The following is a 26,545-nucleotide window of genomic DNA, read 5'->3' on the forward strand; positions in this document are numbered from 1 at the left end:
GTGAGCTATCATCACACCAAATTTAAACCCAATCCGACCAGTATTTTTCACGTTTACTTGTCACAAGCATCCATTCATCCATTTATCCAAACTTTCTTTTTATTATAATATTAGTAGGAAAAATTAATATTACCATGGGGCATAATGCCGAAAATTGGTCGACGAGAATTTAAGTAATATAAAACATTTGAGATCTTTAAGAATTCAAAATAAGCTAGGTATGCAATATGATAATGCTATTAGAATACACTACACTTTTTCAAATGGTTGTTTTAAAAGTGTAAAAATAGTACCACACCTGTTGTAGTAATAGTATATTTCAAAATAAGAGCAGAAGGTGAGTCATTATAAGTGAATATGTTATAAACCCACTTTCACTCATGTTTTGATCGTTACTTTTCGCTTCACTAGAAAGATAATTTGTTCTTAATTAAAACCGCCTTCTTTTTAAAGTTAATGTGTACATTGATTGTACAATTTTGGTTGTTGCAAATTGAAACAGTCGACTAAACAATAACAAGTCTTTGTTTGTTTACATCGGCAAAATAAAAAAAGTAAAAATTTCTTTCGCATAATAAACATTCTTTTCCGTTGTAAACAATGTATGTAATTGTGAATTTTCGCAGGTGATAAACATGTAACGAAAACAGATAATTTCACAATAGTAAGGCGAAATTGTAAGTTTTCATCATATTTGGGTTTTTATGTTTGAGAACCTTGAATTGTAATAGCTCTTATTTTAATCTGTGCAATATATACAGTACCTACGTTTAATACTGTGCTAATTTTAATACTTCCATGACAATCAGAATGATACACGAATCCAACATATATTTATATGTTGGAGTATATGTTGGAGTGTTCAGAGTAATTTTTTACTCAATTTCAGGCCGATGATTGATGTATGAATGGTTAGCATCGTTCTTTAAAATTGTGTATATCTGTTTAACTAAAATATTTTTGTAAATATTGTTGTTGTAAAGCTATGGAATTCTTTTCAAACATGACGCAACGACTCCTAATGTTTTATTAATGTACACTAATGAATAAAGTTACATCCAACAAGCTCGGATACAACTAAACAAAAAGGTAAAAAAATCTTCAACACAAATGTTGCAAAAACGAATGGTCTTACCAAAAGAAAACACCACTTTACCTTCCACGGATCCATGAATAAAACACCGATTTGCGAGTTAAATCCATTGCATCAAACTTGACACACACTGCAAATCACTTGGTGGAGTTCAAATCACCCCTAACCTCAAACAATATCGCTCCGTTATAATGCTGGATACACCTGTTGATCAGTTGATCCGTTTCGTAGTCCGGAACAACAAAACAACCGCAACTGACTGAGCGGAGGGAGGGACCGTGAAAGGGAAGAAACAAAACATGGGCAGAGCCCCTAGTGACCTTGACAAGGTCGTCACTCCCCTGTCGAGAGGGTGATTTCGAAAAAGGACACTAGGGTGGTGGCAAGTTTTATGGCACATTAGCTGAGGAGAGTGGGGACTGGGGCAGTGTGTCGGTATTGTAGGGTGCCGCATTACAATAGTCAAGCTGCTGGTTTGTCGATTAAACGGTTGAATAACAGTTAGTTATACTACAAATTAATAATCGTCGGGTAGCTAATTAATATTCGCAAGTAATCAGATGGTTTGTCGCTTCGATTGTAGAAAATTCAAAGTCTTTTTAAAGGTTCAAAACTGCAGCCAACTGTTCTTGATCATTTGGCTTCAAACGATGATCCTGACTGAAGGATCAGCTGAGCTTATTTAGTAATAAATCTGTCGTCTGATTCATTTTAAAGTCGTCGCTCACTTATCTCACGATTGTGAGACAATCGAGCAATCTCTGGACCCTCACAACTCACCAGACCACTCACCTGTAATTTTAACTACCACTTCGACTATTGTATTCAAACATATTCCACCACATTTATGTAACGAAAATAAATATTGCAATTATTTTCGTGAATTAATGGATAAAAATTTTAAAAAAAATCTGTTTGTTTGAAGAACGAAGACAATTTGAATCTTGCTGTTGAACATTTCAACAAAGCAGTTCAAGACTCCGCTTGGAAAGCAACTTCAGACCGGAATAAAATTAATATTAACTCAGGAATAAAGTATCCCATTGAAATCAATAGAAAAATTGCCAATTCCGTAGAATATAGCAAAACTATAGAATTCAGACACATAAAAGCAATCTACAGGCAATTCAACGACTAAAAATGTTACTGTGTAAAGTAAATAATGAAAGATTTCACGATATCACATACGAGGCGTAGCCGAGAACGAGAATAATGAAGCAAGTGGCGGAAAATAACTTGAACTATAATAACTATGAACGATACGACACAATACTACAAACATCACGATGCAAAACTACTTACAGAATAACTCGCCACAGTAAAATTAAAATTGCTATGTCCTAATCAAAAATATTTGAATACAAAATTAAAAACAAAAAGGTTATAGCAAACCTACATAGCAACGTGAATATTAGAAGTTCTGGTTCAGGTTTTGTTCATTGTGCAGTAAAAACGCACTCCAAGCTAAACGCAAAACACACAGAAAAAAAGAACCAAATTTTCTCAAACCGTGTCCTCTCCCATTGCAAACGAAAATCCAAGTATAACTTCAATAAGCATTTATACTTATACGCCAACCCCGTACGAAGGACGGGTACTCTGCTAGTACATAATATTTTTCCTTCGGTTACTATAAAGTGTACAAATAATGGGTAATTGTATGTATACAGACTTTACTATGCAATTTCACAAGTTACTGTTACAAATTCAAACCTAAATGCAATTTTCTCGCCAAAAAATCAAAACCCAATAGTTGTTTTACAAATTAGCAAATAAATATCTGAAAGAAATGTAAAACCCAAATAAATTAAAATCTGAATACAATATCTTTGGTATGTAATGTTTATGTTAACACACAGCACGTTTATACTCACTTTCACTGTGTTCATTATTTGCAAAGATTTTACTTAATTAGTCTTTCTAACACTAAACAACACGTTTTACGTTAGGTTGAATACAAGAGTGTTAAACGAAAATTGTTAACTTGCAACAACAGGTTTATAGGTTAAAGTCGTTGTAACAATGGTCACATGGAATGACGAATAAACTGACGCATAAACAGCTGATCTTAGTCGTAGTATCTTTAAGTGTTGCCAACTTGTTTTCAAGCATACACGTATTACGTGCCTAGTACAATCACACTTTTTTGTGTTGCTTGCCGCACGGTAGTGCGGCAAAGTAAGTAATTGCTGGAATTAGATACTTTGCGTCCTATAATCGGTGCAAGAAAGCCCAATTTGTCAGGTAACTGTGAGAAAAAATTATAAAGGTACATTAGCGCGCGTAGAGACCAAATGGAGTACTGATTCACTGATTGGGCTGTAAAACTTCTGACGGATAAAAAAAACGGTAAACAGGTAGCCTTAACATTGTTCTATGTACAAAACTCACAAGTATAGTTATATTTATAAGATTTAAAATAAAACATAACCAATAATGGTTGTTTAGTGAATTTTAATTAGATTTTGTATTAAACAATCATTAATTCTTGGTGATGCGTTTATTTCAAATTTTAATTTTCTGTTATTCAACTCAATATAACCAGTTCTTCTTGAAGCTAGTAATACTAACCTCTAACATTTTTGAACATACGTTTAAATCATGCATAAGTAATTGGATTTTGACAACTGATTAAATTAAGATGACACAGTATATCAATAACAGTTTGCTGCAATACAGAACTATATCAATTTATATTAATGTATATGACATGGTGTATAATGATGATCACTGAATGAGGTCATGGTATATATCTGCATCACAACGTTAGTTATAGGCCTATGAATGATCAATGGATTTCATTATAATACCATCGGAAATTATCTCTCGTACAACTGTGACTTATTTTTACTAATTTTACTTTTAACTCCAGAAGGATGATACTTGTATTTCAATCAACTTTCTGCTGTGCCACAAAAATAGATAAACACACTGCTTACCCTTTAGTTTAGTCAATGGTTTTAAAAGAGTTATTTAAGTAATAAATAAATTGGTTTATACTTTAAAAATAAAGTTAATTAATTACTATAATCCGCTTTTCAAAACGAGCTGTATTCTGTTAAAAATATGCTGGCTAATTTCAATAAAAACTTTATTCACTTTAAAATTTTCATCATTGTTTTTATTTAGCGTTGAAACTGAGCTTCATATTACGTATTGCAATGAAAAGGGGATGTTTATACACACATTTATTATAAACATCTTTGAGTGTATAATAAATAAAATAATAAATAAATTGCGTATAAAATCATAAGCATCGACTTAGTTGTCAACTTGGAAGAAAGAAATGAATTAATAACACTAAATAAACGTATTACATTTGACATTTTTTTTACGTTTCGTGAAGTCCTCGATATTATATAACTAAAGTAGGGACCACGTAAGTTTGCAGTTGGTGGCAGCCAATCACAAGACAAGGCTAGTGCGACGTTGCCACATTGCCCGTTGAAACACTAATTAAAATATACTAAGCAATATTTTCAAATCAGCTGGTATTATTAGATTTGGCAACACCGCACGGTTCTCATTGGTTCATTCAAAACCATATGGCAAATAGGCTCCTCCCTCAACTGCAAACTTACGTGGTCCCGACTCGCATGAGCAGCGTCATATTTTGTAACTAAATACATAAATAATCTCTCCAGGGGGCTATATGTTACAGAGGCAATATACATGTATAAATGGGTGATGACGTCACCAGAACTTCCCCTGAGACGTGCTGTGATTGGCTGTATGTGACGTACTGTGACTCGTGTTAAGCTGGAGAAATAGTAACAGATTACAGAGCTTTTTCGTTAGACATGGGAGGAATTTCACGGATAGTAACCTGCAATAACTATATTTTTAATTTAAAGTTTAAGGTTAATTTATTAACCGCTGGTTCAAGACATTAATCAATTGAAATTGGGGATTTGTTGGGTTTTAACACAGTTTTCCAGTATACAAGGCCCGTTTTATTATTATAAGAGACACGTGATCCAATGAAAAATAGTGACTAAATTCAAAACTATATAACCAATGGATAATTTTAATCGTGTTAGGACTACATCTCGCCTAGGAAATTGAACCCTCTGGTTAAGATGTTAAAGATATTATTTTGTTAAAAGAAGATATGGGGACCTTTTTTAAATTGCCTTAAAACCCTGAAAATCTACCTAACGTGGTATTTCCGTTAATTAATTCATTTATTATATTTAGCCATCGCAATAACCCACTTAGTGGAAAAGATCTTCGATTTTGGGTTCTCCTATAGCACTCCATTGATAGCAAAATTCCTTATCCCTAATAGCATTGTTTATATCATCGATCGCAACCAAGTTCTTAAGTATAAATAAGACGCTGGCACCTGGATAAAATGTCACAAAAACATCATAGGATCAGGAAATCCTATAAAAATATACATGTCAAAGTTTACAATGATGTCTGTAAAATATTTTGAAGACTTTCCAATCAGTGAACAAGATGGAAATTGAATTAGGAGGGAACGATATAATTGAGAGAATGTGTTTAGAAGCCAGGCCGACAAACCCGGGCATAAAATCGGCATAACAGGGAGTTAGTGGTGGCCCGACACGCTATGGTCACATGCCACAGTAATAGTAGTAGTGTTGTGGGCGTGCTGCGCCATTTGTCAAACGATCTATTTGGCAACCCCAGGACAAGAAAATACATTATATCATCCACTGCAGAAAATATTACACGATCAAGTGTCATGTTAAACGTCTTTACTTCATTGAACATACACTCTTATAGATTCAACTTCATTATGGATCAGTTGACATTTTTAAAGTTAGTTCCACCCTGTTTATGTAGAAGGCGTATTTGTTTACTATTCGTTATTTCTTACGGTACTTGAATTACCTAAAGAACACCCAATCATTACAACCATCCAAGCAATATGTTGTCCTATTATTTTTAAATGAAAAAGTTACGCATACCCTGTAACATATACAAGAATATGATTAAGTCCACATTAGTGCCCAAATATAACACAGATGGAAATACGTGAATAAATAAGATAATCATTGCCAGAAGCTCCATTATGAATTAGTGCAACGGCTGTTTCAGTAGGCCGGACCTACAGCGTTGCCACTTTTCTTTCGCCGCGGCCTTGTATTAGAGAAGGCCTTGCTACAGTTAGACCATATTCATTTGATGTTTTTTTGTAATCAAGTCAATGATTACAGAATCACACTAAAGGAATAAGTGTGAATACGAGTGACTCGTAGCGGAATAAATGGAAAAAACAGTAAAGGACAGTTTTGACTTTAGGTCTTGTAATTCTTGAAAGGGCAAGGTCCCTCAAAGACGTCTTAACCCTACCGTTCTGGTCCAATATGTTTATCAATTGAATTTTTTGGTTTTGGACAATCAAAAAAATACAAAACCATCATGTTGATGTTGATGTTGATGTTGAGATCATGATGATGTTGTTGACTTCTGTGGAATGAATTACAAAGTGCTTAAAATAAGTTTAGTACAACTAAATTTGCTTCGATAATAATTTAAAAATCCTTTATTCGTATACGTATCGAAAATTAAGTGTGAAAATGCAGGTTCCCGAGAGAGAAGACTACGACCTGTAGCTGATCTGAATACATGGAGGTTGCCTCAAAAAGTAGAGTGTAACATTTGCTCACCATAAACTATATATATTGACTATATTAACTATATAGATATTGATGGCCCTTAATATTTTAAATATATTTAATTTGTTTGTAAAATCGCTTCATAATTTCTTAAGTTTTTTGGTACTAATCTAATTTATACAATAGAACAAATATGTCTATTTTTTGCGGATTTAAGTTGAACAATCATAATTTAAATACTCCATTCATAAGTGTTTATTCTACGGAGCGCGAGCATCACCAACACATTCTGTAGCCCTACATACAGTAGTAAAGTAGTATGACAAAATGTATTATTCGAATGTGCACTACAATATACGACGTTTAAAATAGTTTTTCGATAGTCGAACCACAACACTAAGGTTGATATGCTATCCCTTCCACCAACAACCAGTCATTCTCCCTAGCTGAAGGCTGAAGAAGACCAAGTCCTAGAAAAGCCCGGTGTGTACATACTGTGGGAAAATCACGACCACGTCACGTCAGTCATTCTGTCCACGCATACTAGAGGTGTAAACATTGTATAGGCTAGCGTTGGAGCTGGTGTGGTGGTGGGGGAGGGAGGAGGGAGTGAGTAACGCATAAACAGAGGTAGTCGTTGAGTGATGCGGCGCTACCCACGTGGTCGCATTGAGGGAGATCTGGCAACGTTGGAGGGTAACGCGCCAAACAACCAAAGCCACCCCCGGGTAGGCAGGGGGTGACGTCATAGCCTCCATGTTGTGATGACGTCAGTGGTCGATAAGTGTGGCTAGCCCGGGCAACGCGTCGTGAGCAGTTACAGAACTGCCGATAACCACTCACTCATGCCTTTACTCAGACACAGAACTGCCGTAAACCACTCACTCATGCCTTTACTTACGCACAGAACTGTCGCAAACCACTCACTCATGCCTTTACTTGCGTACAGAACTGCCGCTTACCACTCACTCATGCCTTTACTTACGCACAGAACTGCCGCTTACCACTCACTCATGCCTTTACTCAGACATAGAACTGCCGCTTACCACTCACTCATGCCTTTACTCACGCACTGAACTGCCGCTTACCACTCACTCATGCCTTTACTCAGACACAGAACTGCCGCTTACCACTCACTCATGCCTTTACTCACGCACTGAACTGCCGCAAACCACTCACTCATGCCTTTACTTACGCACAGAACTGCCGCTTACCACTCACTCATGCCTTTACTCAGACATAGAACTGCCGCTTACCACTCACTCATGCCTTTAGCCCAAAGGACTGTCAGCTGGACTGGCAGCTTTCATGTAATTATAATATTACTGTACAAAATATTGTTATTTTCTCCTTATTTCCCATATCCCTGCAACACGTTAGGATGGCAAACAATGTATTTTTGTGTGTGTGTGTGTTTTTTTATGCAAAATTAAATTCTGACACAAGTTTATATCTATATTTCCATGCATTATTTAAATAACATCCCAGACTTCGCCAGTCCCTACCATTTAAATATGAGTGTAAATCTTCCCTGGTAAGTTCTTTTTTATGAAGAAAACGTTTTCTTACACCTGCAAGGATTGGACAGTGGACACCTACAGATATAATGAAATACATCCTCGTTTTCCCTTAAATTACATAAACTGCACACATAATTTTGACCACCTATCCAAGGCTTGTAGTTTAGATAAATTACTCTAACTCGTGCTTTGTAAATCCATTTTATCGCCCTTAGAGATAAATTAGCATTGATATAGGACGAGTTACCCAATTCCAAGTTCAAGGTCGCATATGTTTGGTGATAACTAACTCGGCTATTGCATTTCCGACGTGACTGATGGTTTATATGTCATAATTACATTGTATAGGCCTAGCTCATCCATCCATGCATATTTTTGATTAGGTATATTTATATATGGTTTAATTGTTGACTAGAGTTTTCCAACAAGAATTTATCGTAAAATAAATACAGTATTGGAGCCAACACCCAACTAGCCTTGATTATTGGGCTGATAAACGAACGTGGATTGAGAAACAGCTGATTTTAGTCAGTAAACAAAAGAGTCTTAAAATTAAAACTATCATCCTTTGCAATCATGAGCTTTAAAACCCCAAAAGCCCCACAGAACATCTCATTCCATTCGGAATCAACTAGAGTTTATATTCCGCTTGTAACAAGTACACTACGTCACTGTCTCTTTAAAGCCATTAAGTGAATTCGTCAAGAGAATTATGCCATTGTCTAAAAGTAGATCACCGTAAAGATGACGTTTTATTATTCGTGTTAAATTTGTATCCAGTTAATAAAAAATTAGCCTCATACTATTGAGTCACTAACCGATAGTGGGGCTGTAAAATACAAGTTTATTCCTTACCCTATCAACTTTAACTTTTACTGTATTACTCGTTTCCATATTGCATCCATCACCACTGGTAGTATTGTTTCCAATTATTATTGTTACCTAGTTATAGTTTAGTTATTGCCAAGAATGTTAAATTTAATTGTTAATGTTACCTAGTTATAATCACCAAGCATGTTACTTAATTATTATGATCACCTAGTTAATTCAACTATCACTCTTTATTATTATTATAGCCACACGTCATTTTCATTAAAAATTCATCTTTGCATGTATCACTGTATGTATCTGCACAATATTTATCAGCATGTAAAAAAAAAACATCTTGTTGCATGTAACACAATGTACAATTTATTGCAAAAATAGTGTTTGCCATCAAAATAAATAAATGAAAATGGCGACTATTCAATAAATATTCCCCCACCCCAACAACCATTATAGTGTGAAAAAATTAAAATACAAAATCAAACTTTAATTGTGGCACACTCTATGAAAATCGTAACACTACGTTTTCTTTGACTGAAATATTGACTGCACTGGGTCCATAAACATTAGACTACAATTAATTTAAGTATCCGCAGTCAATGGTAAATTTGATATGCTAATACTCGAATTGTTTACCTAGTCACTCTGTGCATTGGAATAAGCTGTGGTACGTGGCGCATGGTGTCTTAATATTTTTAGGAGCACGAACTGACAGTACAAATCACTAACTGCTTGCAGTCAGCTGTTTATCTAAGGTTATCACACAAGTTTATCCAGCTGTTTCACACATATCAGTTCAGTGAATGTAAACACAACCATTTAAATAACAATAACACTATTTTCTAACCTCTAACAGTTCCGTCAGGCGTCCGAACAATCAAAAAGTTAAGTATCGTTGGAAAGAAATCTGAAATTGACTGACGGATGCCAGCAGAGTGACTGACGGAACTGCAACGGATGAGTGTAGATAGCGCTATAGAAAATCCATTAAAGAATATTTTTGTGAACTGTGACGTGCCTGAAGTGACTGGACTGAAACGTGCCGTAACTGATGTGTGTGAATCGACCTTTATTTGTCCGATGTGTTTCAAATAGATAAATTAGGAAGACTGAGAAAGATCTAGGGAAATATCACACTAAATGAAAGCAAAACGTAATGCATAAAAGCTACTGTAACGAAGTGAAAATTAAGGTTATTCCCAATAGTTCTGAAGTATATTGTCAATGCATCAGCCTATGCTTGAGACAGAACATGCATTTAACGTGTGTTCAACTGATCCATATAAGTAATAAGTCTCTTTGGTCTTCCATATTTTTAGTTTGTGTCTATTAGTTTTCAGTAAAGATGGTGGCATTAAGTTAGTCAGTTCTTTTCATAATGTTGTTGATACATGATTTTGATTAATTTACATCTCTTGTAGTTATTTTACTCTATAAATTCGGCGTTATACAATATATTTTAATAGGGTGAATAAAAAGTCAAGAACCCCCCGCTAATATTTTTCCAAGTAAATATACAGGGTATCCTTTTGGTGGTCGTGCTATCTTAGCAGGAAGTTTCATTTTATGATTTTGAAAATTTTGAGTGTCCGGAAAAGGGGGATTCGGGGGCAACTTAAATATTTCAAAAGTAAACCCCCTTCAAGTGACACCTCATTTTGAAGTGTTTACAAAAACTTAAAGAATGGTGAAAATTAGAGGTCGCCATCTCTTCTCTATCAAAAATGGTAGCCCGTCAAATGTTGTGGAAAATCAATGGTAAAATTGGTTCGTAATGGTAATATTGGCTACCATTTTGGATAGAGAAGAGATAGCTAACTCTGGTTTTCACCATTCTTTAAGTTTTTGTAAACACTTAAAAACGAAGTGTCACTAAGTGGGGGTTTATATTTAAAATTGTTGAGTGTACCCCCAAAAGGGGGGATTGGGGGGGGCAACTAAATTTTTTTCAATGTAAATCCCCATCAAGTGACACCTCATTTTAAAGTGTTTAAGGCGGTTAAGTGTAAAGGGGGTTTACGTTTAAAATATTTGAGTTACCCCCCAAATCCCCCCTTTTGGGGGGACACTCATGAATTTTAAAAGTCTTAAAATGAAACTTCCGGCTAAGATTGCACGACCCGCAAAAGGATATCTCTGTATATTGACTAGGAAAAAAATTAGAGGGGGGGGGGGTCTTGACTTTTTATCCACCCTGTATTTCATTGAAATTATTATGGAGGGTTTCCCACAATTACCCTTTGAAAACGTAAATATGTTCCCAAAATAACTAAGACGATTTTGATTAAAACAGAGTACGCTATGTTCCTTTTAACTCTAAGCTAAATGGTACAACCCCCAATTTTCTAACAATTATGGTCAACAGATTATTGCAATTTTTATGATTTTCCTCATCAAATATCATAATTACTCCCACCGTTTACCCAGAATAAGGATCGTTGACATGCTAATGTGAGGAAGTAGGTGTCAGGTTAGTAATCCTGTTTATTTACCTCTGTCTCAATTTTTATCCTGTGGTAATTCTATGCAGAGCTTTGGTAGTGCGTTTGATCTCTAATTTCAGCAGAATCTCAATTTCTTTAGAAGTAATAGCTCAAAAGAAAAAAATCTTTACAACCAAGTATACCATCGTGAAATGAAGACTTCGGGTTACATGATGAAAATTGAAGACAGCAGAGTCGAAACTTATACAGGGTGATTCAAAAAGGACTTTACAACTTTGAAAATTCATATAAATCTTATTAAACAAGGCACAGAGCTGGTTTTGGTGTTGTTTAAAAGGAAAACACTTCAATTTTTTAGACCTTAAACTAAAGATATTCTATGTGACTTCCGTTGGATTTGGGGAAAAATATTATTTAGGTATGAAAAAATAGTGATAACCGTTAAAAATTTGAGAGAAATTTACAAAATTTTGAAAGTAGGGCGTTTTTTGACGGTGAAGGAGTGCGATACACCCACTTCTAGATGTGCTAGGGAGTTGAAATTTCGCACACTTGTAGTTCTTGGTCCCAAACCACCCATAAAATTCCAAAAAGTCGCATTTTCAAATTTTAACCCCCCCAAAAATCCAAAATGGCGGACCTCTGAAAACGACAAAACACGTTTTTTTCAAACGGCTATTGCTCGAAAACGGTAAGAGCTAGAAAAGATTTGAGGAAAAAACGTAGGTTCGGAATTAAATTTCCTACAAGACACGTAATATGCATTTTTCGAAAATCGCACTCCTTCACCGTCAAAAAACGCCCTACTTTCAAAATTTTGTAAATTTCTCTCAAATTTTTACGGGTTTTCACTATTTTTTCATACCTAAATAATTATTTTCCCCAAATCCAACGGAAGTCACATAGAACATCTTTAGTTAAGGGTAAAAAAACTTGAAGTGTTTTCCTTTAAAACAATACCAAAATCAGCTCTGTACCTTGTTTAATAAGATTTATATGAATTTTCAAAGTTGTAAAGTCCTTTTTGAATCGCCCTGTATAATTTTGTTTATTTTATTGCACGGAGCTCATTGAGTTCGGGCCTCGTGCAACTTTTGTAATCTCATCCCGCAAAACACCATAGCTTAACGATCATTTCGACAAGCCGTGTAAAATTTGATACTGCATAACATAAATATTTTCAATTTTTAACATAGGCATTTTGGTTGCCATTTTATACAACGATGACCATGATAGTTACGAAATAATAACGTACATGTAAAGAAAGAATCATAGAATATGTTTATAAGCAAGCCAATATGCGATAATAACTGCAGTACAAAGGAAATAGTTATTTGTGTAACTAGTGGGCGAAGTGGCACTTTCTCTAGTGCAGCAAAGGCAGTTTGCACCAACGATATACAACACTCCTTGGAGTGTTTTATATCGATATAGGAGTGTTTTATATCGATATAGGAGTACTTTATATCGTTGGTTTGCACTCGCGTAACACATTATATTTTACGCCACACTACATTATTTTGACGAACTTCCCACGCAAGGTTTTAGTCCAGAAAAGAGCTGTTTGCCCCTAGCTTATTCAAATGGGGTTTCATTGCGTACTACTGTACTGCAATGAGTTTTACCGGACACCAATCAGCTGATTATACTGTATTTAGGTGACAGTGAGTGGTTATAAACAAAAACATAACCTCTCTAAGAGGTTATGACTAGGGATTTTTAGTCCTTTAGTTGGTGGAAATATAAAAAGGATTTGTAGGGATTTAGTAGTATGGCGTAAACTATCGTACGTACGGTAACTCGTCCAAAATGTGTGTACCGGATTCGTATGGTAATCCCGTACTCGACTTCGTCTCGCACGGGAACGACCACACTCGTCCGGTAAACACTTATTTTCAGGACTAGTAACGTAATATACTATTTCCTACAGTTACTATAAAGCATACTAGGTAGCGTTCGCAGACGCGACAGCAAAATTGAGCGTAGTAATCAGGGTATTACAATGCGATTGACCCCCACCACAAAGCTTCAACATTATTTTGACCAAACATTTAAAATCGAAAAGAAGATGGTACAGGGATAAGTTTGATTGATTGGTCAATTAATTTAATCAAATGTGAACGTTTCAAACTAAAACTCAAAAATCGTCATAACAGTGATACCAAACGTTTATCTATGACTAGTTTCTTTTCAGGCGTTCTTTTGGAAATCCTGAGTCAAAAGCAGTCCATATATCGTTATTCATTGCAAATCCTATCCTATACTCTGAAACAAGCGCGTGTACGCGTTACGTAAAAATGTAACTTTTATTTTTGGTCAAGGATTTTTAAATTGTTGTTTTATAATAGGGTGTTTGGCCACGAGAAATAAATTGGAGTTGGTCACAAGGCTGGGAAAAATCCATTTTCCGCCCTACAGCCCTTTAAAGTGTCCATGTTATCGTCAATACCGTTTGGTAGCTGCAGTTAACAAAAACAGCTGATACAGGTGGTTTTTATTGCAATCTACGTTTTTATGAAGGCGGGTTTTTCACCACACTATAATGTTTTTGGCTGTATTACATACGTCAATTGGTGGCTGAAAGTTACGTTTTGCTGGCCATGCCAGCTGTCATCGTAATTTGGGGACCGAGCAGGTTTTACAGGCCGGGGCCGCAAAATCAGCTGTCCACTTACTTACTTAAAACATGAATGCATTTTAAATACACAATCAAAATCCATAGCATTGAAATAGAATTGTGTTATTGTCACCGTTGCCTAGCAACTATTTATTTTTATTCTTGCTGATTCCTCACATTATTTCTTCACATAACCTTAAAGTTGTAGTTGTGTTGACTATCAGTGTGCATTAATATAGTGGTGAATAGTGGTAATGGGGTTAAGTGTGGTGAAAAATAGCGTTCGTACCACGGACCGAAATGGTTTTACAGCTCTCGATCGATTTAAGTTCTCGACTTCGTCTCGAACTTAAAAACTACCTCGAGCCGGCAAAACCTCATTTTCGGCCCTAGGTACGAAATATACTATTGTGAATCATCAAAAAAATTTTCACCTTGATTACCATACATAATAAATACCTATAATTTTAATTTAGCCAAATAACTTATCTAATAAATTTAATTTAATTCAATCCGAGCAAATCTTGGTCTCCTGGTACTTAAAATAAAAACATTTCCTACAGTACTAAGTAAGCTAACAGCTGTTGTAGAAGGACAATTCCAATATCATCGGCGCCTATTCTGCTAATGCTTCTAGCCAAGTCATCAAGAGCCATATGAGAACATGAATGTTTCAATATAGTGTGACCTGACCTCAATACCGTGCAAGCTGGAACGCTGGAACAGATCCACATTCTTGCTCAGGAAACCTCCCTGATTACATTGCTTGGCCAACAATAAAACCTTTTTTCAATATCGTATATTATTGGCAATAAGCATAGTTTTTTGGTACTATATTTTGTAGCTGTATATTGAAGCGATAGTTTTTGTCAGTCAATTTATTAAGCTTGTTTTATATTTGACAGTCATGGTGCTTCTATGTTGATTTCATTCGACCCCAACACATCAACGTGATTGGTGAGTATTTTAAGATAGAGATGACTGAAGGATGGGTTTATAATGAATTAATTATTAGCTTTGCAACTGATCAGCTGGTTACACTTTGGTCAGAAGCATCTATTGAAAGCCTAATGGCCGAAGGCAACTGGGTCCAGTTTTGATTCATAAAAAACATTGTACATTCCATTGTTGATGTTAGCCTCCGGATTACGTTGAATATAAAATTGGTGTAAATACCTGCTTCTTGTAATCCAAATTGTTGCTGTTATGACGCAACTAGTTTCGACTTATCACGAAGTCATCTTCGGGCGTCCAGGGGATGTCAAATCACTTCATCAGAAGGTCGTCAATACACACATACGTTCATACACGAACATGGTCACGGTTACGAAAAAAAACACAGACACGAACATTGAAACAAAAAAAGTACGATTTAACGAGTAAAAGCTAAAAATGGTAACACCGGTGAGGATTATGCGTCACGGCCGGATGGATGTAGTAGCGTCTAGACTGGACGCCCGAAGATGACTTCGTGATAAGTCGAAACTAGTTGCGTCATAACAGCAACAATTTGGATTGCAAGAAGCAGGTATTTACACCAATTTTATTGTACATTCGTTTGTATATTCACCAAGGAAGCATTTTCACAAAATCATTAGTCTTCAGATGGCTATATCTCAATATTTTTACAAATTCACTACATGCCTTCAAATGGGCGATGCAAAGCGTCACCCATTTCACTTTTTATGATGTAGCATTCAAGAATTGACGAACCTCTTTGCAAGTTGAGCTAGAAAAATATCTCAGTTTGAAAGACCAGAATATTATATTTTTTTTTAATATACTTCCTACTCGTTAAAGTGAGCAAACGTATACAACAACCTCTTATGCCCATGACCGACCAGTTGTTGCTGTGATTAGGTGCAAGTGATGGCCAATTCCTTTACGAAATTCAGTGGTAAAACAAGGAAGTTCATTCGTAAAAAAACACGAGCAGTCTTAGTGAGAGAAACAGTAAATAACTCAAAGACCACCAACAATCCCACGCAGTTTATTGGAGGATATTTCATATTGTAAATGAGTGGGATGAGGCAATTAGGTCATAGGGAGGATTGAATGGTGCAGAGCTGCAACAGAAACTACCCCCCGCCCAGTCGACCACCCTCCGTAAATCCCCCTCCCCCTGGAATATGTGGGTGGTGGAATTGGTGAGGGGAGGTGGCAGGGAACTTTATATGGCGCTGGACTGTCCCATCAGACATTGCAACTGTGTACACTTGACCTTAAGAGACATATTGTAATGACTGTTAACGTAGGTGCCAGAAGAGAAATTATTAAATCGCCGTCACATATATTAAATGATGACTCCGCTACACTCATTAAAAAGGATTAGGTCGAAACCCTTAATTTATTTTAAGCGAACTTTAAACACAAGTAACTATTGTTTTTTTTTTTTAAGCTAACGAAGCAATGGGAGACACCGTAGTGTTTAGATAGGAGACAGAACGTTTCATCCCATGTCCCTAGCTGTCACCTGGTCTGACGTTCGTGGCAATTTAATCATTTCCTTTGGAAGGGCAAATCTTTCTGAACCCTAATCAATAAAAGTTTTTTTTTTCATAATGCCAAAACTTCCCATAATATCACGATTTCACTGATCCCTAAGGTTAACCATATCCACACCCAGGCAGATTATAGAGGTAAGTTTTGTCCAACCTGCATTTTGAAACTAGTGGATTTAACCGTGTTCTTCCCAGAATTCAGAGACTGTCTTTTTCAATTTTCAATTTCAAAATCATCTTTTAGAGCGTGATGATACTTAACCAACTGTGCGATAAACTAATTATACACGCTCCTTTTTAATTTAAGTTTTTATGTTTTGACGTTTTGCTGGCTTTGACAATGTTGATCTTGCAAGGGAACTAGTCAGCCCCTTGCAGATGACAATTTAATAGCAGACGTAGGCCTAAAATATATATTTTTAAATAACAGCCTTTAACTATTTCGACCAAGTTCATCGATTCCTAGCCAACGATTGTTGAAAAATGAGGATACTTAGGTTATTGGATGCAGATGAATGGATTAAAGAATAATATATGATATTTATCTTTATTTTTTTTTTCTACTCAAAATGCTTTGTCAAAAGTTAAAAATCAATGACTGGACACATCGACACTATTCCTACCGTATTTCTACAAAGAAAACCTTAAAATATTATCTAGAAAAGGAGTAAACTTAATTTATTGGTTAAACATAATCGGATTTAAACTAAACTGGACTCAACACATTATTTAAAATCACGACATTGAAGTCACCAAAACCGATTACAAAATTTAAATTATTCATGAAGTTGATACTGTAGAGAACGATATACATGATTTTAATTGCAAATAATTCATATCCGTGGTAAACCATTAAATCAATATGAAAACATACAAACTACAACATCTAACCGTATCCATGGCAATTTAGAAAATATGGCCTTTTGACAAAATCTTCGTATTTTTGAAAATTATGTACCATAACAAGTTTCAAGTATTGTCCTTTTGAAGAGCTGCTATCATCTGTCTCTGTAATGGTGAAAGGACTCATCCTCAGGACCAGTCCGGAATATAAATACACTGGACTTGAAAGTAAGTTTAATCATCTTTGATACAATAAAACTATAGTTGAAACTTGTAAAAGTTTATTTTAGGTAAAGACAATCGTTTTAACTAATTGGAAACACGATTTCTTGCTTATTATGCTCAAAATATTCAAAATTCATACTAACTATCTGTAAAAATTAAAAGAAAAATATATATTACTCTACGAGTTATTTTTTCGTCGATGTCCTTTGTCCTTATACTTTTGCAATGGTGGAATGATTCATTTATATAACTCAAGAACGTCTACTTACTTTATAATGATAATTACCTCTAGAGAAAGAACAATCCATGGTCCTTTTCTTGTGCAAGGCTTTTTGAGTGGATTTTTTAACTCTAGACGTCGGAGAATGGTACAGTTCAGTACGAACTCCTAAGAATCGCGTCTGTTTGTAAGGATGCTCTAACAATATGACGAGTGTAAAGCGGGAAATGCTATAAACTGGAATGACTGCGCATAAATAAAACCCTTTCCACTTAAATGGATAAAGAAACTATCTTTGAAATATTTACGCAAATATACTAAACAAATAATTGATTCTGAGATCAATATTTACAATTCGACACGACCAGTATTTACTCAGGGGCAAACATAACCTTTACAATTCTAAAGGAAAAAGATAGAAATTGAAGTGATAAAAAAACAAATTTTTTCAACAAAGTTTTGTGCATAATGTTAAACTAGTTTAAATTCTAACAGAAGTCAAACGTAGGTTAATATTTAACGACTCCTTGCAACAAATAAGAAAAAAAAAGATTTGGGATTGAATCGCCGCAAACACCTCTATAAATTAAAGAGCTGTAAATTCCAGGAAGTTGGAAGCACTGAACTAACTAATAAATCAGCAGACCGTGTAGGAAGAAGTGATCATCAAAGCGTGTGTAGTATCGACCAGGTAGTCAGATGATAACGTACGTTATCAGTGACCCGCTCTAATCAGCTGTTTGATGTTTACACTGATCGTCAAAGCGTGTAAGTTATGCTTGTGTGAGTGACTACACCACGTGTGTAGTATTGACCATTACAGGTGATAACAGGTGATTACGTACGTTATCAGTGACCGTCTAATCAGCTGTTTGATGTTTACACTGATCGTCAAAGCGTGTAACAATTTATGCTTGTGTGAGTGACTACACCACGTGTGTAGTTTTGTCCATAACAGGTGTTAACGTACGTTATCAGTGACCCGCTCTAATCAGCTGTTTGATGTTTACACTGATCGTCAAAGCGTGTAACAAGTTATGCTTGTGTGAGTGACTACACCACGTGTGTAGTATCGACCATAGTGATAACAGGTGATAACGTACGTTATCAGTGACCGCTCTAATCAGCTGTTTGATGTTTACACTGATCGTCAAAGCGTGTAACAATTTATGCTTGTGTGAGTGACTACACCACGTGTGTAGTATCGACCATAACAGGTGATAACGTACGTTATCAGTGACCCGCTCTAATCAGCTGTTTGATGTTTACACTGATCGCCAAAGCGTGTAACAATTTATGCTTGTGTGAGTGACTACACCACGTGTGTAGTATCGACCATAACAGGTGATAACGTACGTTATCAGTGACCCGCTCTAATCAGCTGTTTGATGTTTACACTGATCGTCAAAGCGTGTAACAAGTTATGCTTGTGTGAGTGACTACACCACGTGTGTAGTATCGACCATAGTGATAACAGGTGATAACGTACGTTATCAGTGACCGCTCTAATCAGCTGTTTGATGTTTACACTGATCGTCAAAGCGTGTAACAAGTTATGCTTGTGTGAGTGACTACACCACGTGTGTAGTATTGGCCATAACAGGTGATAACGCACGTTATCAGTGACCCGCTCTAATCAGCTGTTTGATGTTTACACTGATCGTCAAAGCGTGTAACAAGTTATGCTTGTGTGAGTGACTACACCACGTGTGTAGTATCGACCATAGTGATAACAGGTGATAACGTACGTTATCAGTGACCGCTCTAATCAGCTGTTTGATGTTTACACTGATCGTCAAAGCGTGTAACAATTTATGCTTGTGTGAGTGACTACACCACGTGTGTAGTATCGACCATAACAGGTGATAACGTACGTTATCAGTGACCCGCTCTAATCAGCTGTTTGATGTTTACACTGATCGTCAAAGCGTGTAACAATTTATGCTTGTGTGAGTGACTACACCACGTGTGTAGTATCGACCATAACAGGTGATAACGTACGTTATCAGTGACCCGCTCTAATCAGCTGTTTGATGTTTACACTGATCGCCAAAGCGTGTAACAATTTATGCTTGTGTGAGTGACTACACCACGTGTGTAGTATCGACCATAGTGATAACAGGTGATTACGTACGTTATCAGTGACCCGCTCTAATCAGCTGTTTGATGTTTACACTGATCGCCAAAGCGTGTAACAATTTATGCTTGTGTGAGTGACTACACCACGTGTGTAGTATCGACCATAGTGATAACAGGTGATTACGTACGTTATCAGTGACCGCTCTAATCAGCTGTTTGATGTTTACACTGATCGCCAAAGCGTGTAACAATTTATGCTTGTGTGAGTGACTACACCACGTGTGTAGTATCGACCATAACAGGTGATAACGTACGTTATCAGTGACCCGCTCTAATCAGCTGTTTGATGTTTACACTGATCGTCAAAGCGTGTAACAAGTTATGCTTGTGTGAGTGACTACACCACGTGTGTAGTATCGACCATAGTGATAACAGGTGATAACGTACGTTATCAGTGACCGCTCTAATCAGCTGTTTGATGTTTACACTGATCGTCAAAGCGTGTAACAAGTTATGCTTGTGTGAGTGACTACACCACGTGTGTAGTTTTGTCCATAACAGGTGATAACGTACGTTATCAGTGACCCGCTCTAATCAGCTGTTTGATGTTTACACTGATCGTCAAAGCGTGTAACAAGTTATGCTTGTGTGAGTGACTACACCACGTGTGTAGTATCGACCATAGTGATAACAGGTGATAACGTACGTTATCAGTGACCGCTCTAATCAGCTGTTTGATGTTTACACTGATCGTCAAAGCGTGTAACAATTTATGCTTGTGTGAGTGACTACACCACGTGTGTAGTATCGACCATAACAGGTGATAACGTACGTTATCAGTGACCCGCTCTAATCAGCTGTTTGATGTTTACACTGATCGCCAAAGCGTGTAACAATTTATGCTTGTGTGAGTGACTACACCACGTGTGTAGTATCGACCATAGTGATAACAGGTGATTACGTACGTTATCAGTGACCCGCTCTAATCAGCTGTTTGATGTTTACACTGATCGTCAAAGCGTGTAACAAGTTATGCTTGTGTGAGTGACTACACCACGTGTGTAGTATTGGCCATAACAGGTGATAACGCACGTTATCAGTGACCCGCTCTAATCAGCTGTTTGATGTTTACACTGATCGTCAAAGCGTGTAACAATTTATGCTTGTGTGTAGTATCGACCATAGTGATAACAGGTGATTACGTACGTTATCAGTGACCGTTCTAATCAGCTGTTTAATGTTTCCAGAAGAGGCACAGGCGAGCTGTCAGACATAACGGAACGTTCGAACAGCGTCTCACAGGTTAGTGGTTTATTTACTCACCAATATTTTTTGGTATTTTATTATTTTGAAATATTGTTCGTTTTGTCTTTTTAAATGAGATAATGGTACAGAAAGAATTTCTAAGCTACCAGTAACATAATTCGTATCTTACAATTACCTTCAGTTACAGTTACTCTCAATATTTAACTTAAAATAAATTTTTAAGGTACTCAGAGCTGATATACTGATTCTGGCTGATGAAGTATACATCAGCCTTTTATGTGTGTGGGAAATAATAACATGGTATTGAATGTTCTCTATATTCGTATACTAAAACGATTCTCCTTATTGGATGAACACATTACTTTTATGTTTCCTGTATTAGCTTTTATTCCGTAGTTTCACTTGGGCGGTTTCAATCCATTAACTCTTTTAAATAAAATTATTTATAGCCACATTTCTTTGGATGGAAAATACAATTTCTGTAAAGGTTGATCGAAATAATATTTCATTTCAATATTGTATCCGTATTTTATAGGAATCAGCGCAGCAAACACAGGCAAGACGATTTACTTTAAAGAAATTCTTCAGCTGCCTCAGAGGCGTTCAGGAAGGTTAGTGATATTAATTTTGTTTTAAATTATAGACCATACGATAATTTCAAAACAGCGTAGGGCCACTAAAGACACTTGTTTAAGAGAATATTGTTATTTGAAGCTATTTACTATAAAGTGAGTGTTGTATTTTCTCTTTTTTTAATGTTTTGGTTATTTGGGTAATTTTTATATACAGACTTCCTATAATGTATACCTGATTCACAGACTGCAATCGAACATCTGGTAAACATTTGATAAAGTTATATATATCAATCACATTTTTATTTAAATTTTCCACCCCTTGAAGTAAAAATTACTAAAGTTTAATAAAAGTTCCTTCGATTTAGAGGGAGAGAATACTCGTCCTTGCTGAATAATGTTGAATATTTTGTAAGTATACAGCCATAAGAAGACGTAAAAAAATTAATATTTTTGATTGAACAAAGTTAAGAGTTTTGAATCGTAACTTACACACTACTGTATTTAGAAACTAGTTCGTTAACCGAAAAATCTGTCTTTTCCTACAGTTACCTAACAATGTACATGTTCTCTCACTGATTTGAGAAAGCAAAGTGGCCAATTCGCTCACCAGTGAGACAATGTTAACATTGTCTCACTCTAATTACTTTGTCTCACTCCAGATTTGCAACGTGAAGGCACGAAATAGTGAGCGCGTAACATGCAGGCAACGTCGTATGCGCGCGAAATACGTTGGCAGCACTGGCTGTAAATCAGCTGGTCAGCTGTTGTACTGTTGTATTTGTCACTTCACATTAAATGTTATATTAAAAGTTCACTTCTGTGTAAAAATAGGTTATGTTTCTTCATGTTTCTTCACAAATGTTTTTGTTTTATGGTAACTGTAGGAAAAGTATAATGTGCAACTCGAGTTCAAAGTACAATTGCCTCACTCGAGAAACCATTCCTCACTCGCCTACGGCTCGTGAGTAAGGATTTCTCTCGAGTGAGTCAATTGCTCACTTTTCTCACTAGTTGCACAAATAACTATTTCCTTCTCCAGACCTACTCGGTAAAAGAAATTATCGAGGACTTACTATCTCAAATTTAAATAAATTAAAGAAAATTACAGTTCAGTTAGGCTCAGGAACCCCACGTTTTGGGAGCTTGAGAACTTTAGTAGCATTAAGCCTAATATAGATAAGTTTTAACCAGTTACTTAGTTCCCGAGGGTTAAAAACTGCCCAAATCTTTGTTCTTATCTGTCAAGATAAATAATTCTAACAAGGACAACACGCCTTATAATCTTAACTTAAACATGCTTCCAGCCACCCATGTAAAAAAGAAGACATTGGAGTGGTTTATTTCACTTATTCTTTATAGGACGTCGAACATCAATACCAGGTGACAAAAGACTTCTAACACAGATGAGTGTGACGGCTAATAGACAACGTGAGGCTTCATGAACATAAATACATGTTGACACGTACGTCGTAAACAACAAATCCTCATGAACAAAAGTTCCGTTCTTTATTTTTAATCTACCCCTAGGAGTTGGCTGGAGAACACTTAACGAGTCAAAACATTAAGTATTAAACCCTCTTTCAGACTCCGAGGAGCGGCCGAGACCTCGATTCCAGGAGGAGTACAACCCTCTAGTCCATGGTCTTCGGGAGTGGTCACCTCTACCTCAGCGGCGCTCCTCCCTGGCATGCGATGTGCCGAGGACTTCCACCGAGATGTCCGGCCAGCGGCGCTCCTCCCTGGCACCCAATGTGCCGAGGACGACCACCGACATGTCCGGCCAGCGTCGAGATAGCGCAACTCAAACCATCCAGTCTGCTGTAGGACCCGCGGAAAAACCCCTGTAGCCTGTGTTATGTCTGCTCAATAAATTATTCGTCTATTTGTGTAATGAGTGAACATCACAGTGTTCGTATTAGAGAAAAAATTTTTGCAATCCAGTTTTTCATGTGTTCGTTTGTCGTACACTGACAATTTATCATGTGGAAAGAAATTGGGATTGTACTGTAACTTTCAAACTATTTAGAATCATAGATTCGTGGACATCGTCTGAAGACCATTAAGCTACTATAAGTGATCATGGAAGCTTATCTAGAAAGAATGTTTAGGATCAGTATGTTTCTTCTTCCAGTTAAAATTGACTAATTCTAAAAACATAGTCACAGAAGTAACACTCCAATTTAACTTAAACAAAGAGACTGTGTAGGACGCTTTCTATTTTGATGACGAATTGTTAGTTTTGGATCTAGGTAATAGTAGATTTTTGTATCATGGGTAGTTTTTGTTTTTATGATTAAAATTGCCTAGACCTTACGCCGTAAACTCATTCTGGTACTTCTTTAGGTCTACTTGGCCTTAGAAATTGCCTGAACCTACTCTACTCTCGTGAAAAAATTCAACCAAGTCCTAGCAAAGCCATAGATCTGTTGAAAGTTATCAATTAATTAGGGGTTTTCTATTTGGTTGCGGAGAAAATTAAAAATTTTGTCGTTTTTTACAATGTTTTTCTTTTTCTTTTAATTTATTTTTGTTTTAATATTACGTTTACGTGTAAGAAATTACAGTTCAACCAGCTTAGTCATACGAGTTTTTTCTTTATCAAAATGATTTTGTATGTTCCTTCAAAGATGAGGTGTTCGATATGATTATGCAATCAAAACGATTGCCACATACCATAAAATCACAACAGATCATATTGCCACACTAACTCATTGTTACTTAATACATTGCTATACACAAATTAGTACACAAAACAACAAAAAATACTAAACCTATAACATTGTTCTAAAGAATATATAAAAAATGTACGAAACTTGTAGTAGTTTCGACATGACGCTTAAACAATTCTCGTCGCCAATTTAATGTGGCAATGACTAATGCGATAATTAATGTGAAAGGCAATTCATGTTGTTGCAACTAGTTTGTGTTATCGTAGAATGTCATCGATTACAGGCTTTTAACACACGTCCTCATTAGAGAATCGGCTGACTATCACACTATACTATTTTTACACCATATTTCACCACTTTCTAATAAAATAATGTGATGTTTTTATGATTAAGGCAGTACAATTTTTTAATGGTGTACATTTTTTGAAAATACTGAGACAGGTGATTATACAGGGCCAGGGTTAGTCTGGAGGTTTAAGTGCGGAGCTTCCGTCCTGGAATTCATGGTTCAAATCTTGCTAAATGAAATTTTTCTATGCTACGACACCATTATTATACACTTCACAAATCTATAAATTCAACTGTTTAATAAATTCCTAGAGAGGATTTTAAATCTGTTAAATTTTACAAAGACCCATGTTTTCTAAATCAAATTAAGGCTTCAAAAGATGTGCTTTTCATATAATAAAGTAACGAAAACCTATTAGAATGGAAATTACTGTTTCCCTGTATGGATCAAAAGTCTTGCATGTTTACCAAATACACAGGGTAATATTTCTTAGACGTTTAACAAATTATACTCAATATAGTCGATATAAAATAATAAATGACACGTTGCATCTAACACGTTTTCATCGTACCTCACTACGTTGATTGGTACGTAATAGAAGGTCGATTATCGTATAATGTTTAATGTTGGATCGTATATATAGGTGGACGCGTTGCAGAAAGTCAACAGTCCCGGAAGGTCAAATAATTTATACCTGTGCCACTAGGTCAAAAACTACAATGTTTGCAGTGTCTGTAGATCAAAAATCCCAGTAAGTCAAATAGTACAGTCCGGGCTAAAAACGTAGTCTATGTTAAAGCAATTGACTTATTGGGAATTTGACCTAATGCAACAGCAGTTTAAATAAAACGAAATAAGATAAAATATAAGTTCAGTTTCGCTGAGTCAACAGTGCCGGAAGGTCAAAAGTATAATCTGTTAAAAACAACGATAGTCCTCTCGACGCATGACTTCAATAATTTCGTGTTTTGGTGTACTTAAAGTTGTGCTAAGATTTTGAAAATTGGCACAGAGCTTCTTGGTTAGTCCTACTCAATGACTATTTTGTTGGAACTTTAAACTATTTACCGATATAATTAATAAAAATTGATATGTATGGTGAAATAGTTTTAAATCGTGATTTCTAACATGAAAAAGTTAGCATGCGAGATTTTTGTTTGTTTTTGGGTTAGAGAGGTTTTGTCTGTGGCAAAGTTGTAGCCAAAAGTGTGATGGGTAAAATATATTTTTTTGAATTTTTTACAATCAGTGGTTCAATAGATAACTTAGGTTGAAGAGGACGGCAAATTTAGCATTTCGCAACGCATGGAAAGAACTACATCGTACGATGCGACTGCTGAGTGGACTTTTAATTTACAGTTCTAAGGACAAGAAAAAGATGAATATACAGATTACCAGTACATTCATATTATTTATAAAACATCTTTCTGTATTACCAGCTTACATTTTTCACTTATATTAATAAGAATACATCACAAACAAGGTATTAAAAATAAGCGGAGAGACACTTTACCTAGTAATTCCTTGGGTCAAAATAAACAGAAAATGAACGATAACATTTTTTCCAAAATCGTTTCGTTAACCAGATATCCGCCATTTTGTATTTTTTACATACAAATATTTATCTTTACACTTTTCCAACCGATGTTTATGAAACTTGGTATGTACGTTAAGGTAGGAGAGACCCATGTTATAAAAAAAGATTCATCTCGATTCACCCTAAAATTTCGAAATTTAACACTTAACTACAATATAATATACTTTACTATACCACAATATTTACGTATCACC

General features: G+C 35.8%; 1 protein-coding gene and 1 long non-coding RNA gene across 8 annotated transcripts in view; one reads left to right on the forward strand and one right to left on the reverse strand.

Annotated features, from left to right (window-relative positions):
• The window catches only part of LOC128991937 (voltage-dependent calcium channel type A subunit alpha-1-like), a 392,598-nt gene that overhangs the window by 98,831 nt on the left and 267,222 nt on the right, over positions 1 to 26,545 (reverse strand). Inside the window, exon 1 of one of the 7 annotated variants that reach the window (XM_054415228.1) lies at positions 9,663 to 9,752. The exons of the other annotated variants lie outside the window; for them this stretch is intronic. Within the exon in view, the coding sequence (XP_054271203.1) occupies positions 9,663 to 9,706 (44 nt within the window). The 5' untranslated portion in view covers positions 9,707 to 9,752. Of the gene's footprint in view, positions 1 to 9,662; positions 9,753 to 26,545 lie in introns of those variants that run through there. 7 annotated transcript variants of the gene reach the window in all.
• On the forward strand, positions 17,512 to 23,695 carry LOC128991938 (uncharacterized). Its single transcript, XR_008490684.1, has 4 exons — positions 17,512 to 17,659; positions 21,203 to 21,257; positions 21,757 to 21,832; positions 23,381 to 23,695. It is a non-coding gene; the product is annotated as an uncharacterized LOC128991938 (long non-coding RNA).

Source organism: Macrosteles quadrilineatus, unplaced genomic scaffold, assembly GCF_028750875.1.
Source record: "Macrosteles quadrilineatus isolate MER2022 unplaced genomic scaffold, UCM_ALF_1.0 Scaffold_4__1_contigs__length_99947679, whole genome shotgun sequence".
Lineage (NCBI taxonomy): Eukaryota > Metazoa > Arthropoda > Insecta > Hemiptera > Cicadellidae > Macrosteles > Macrosteles quadrilineatus.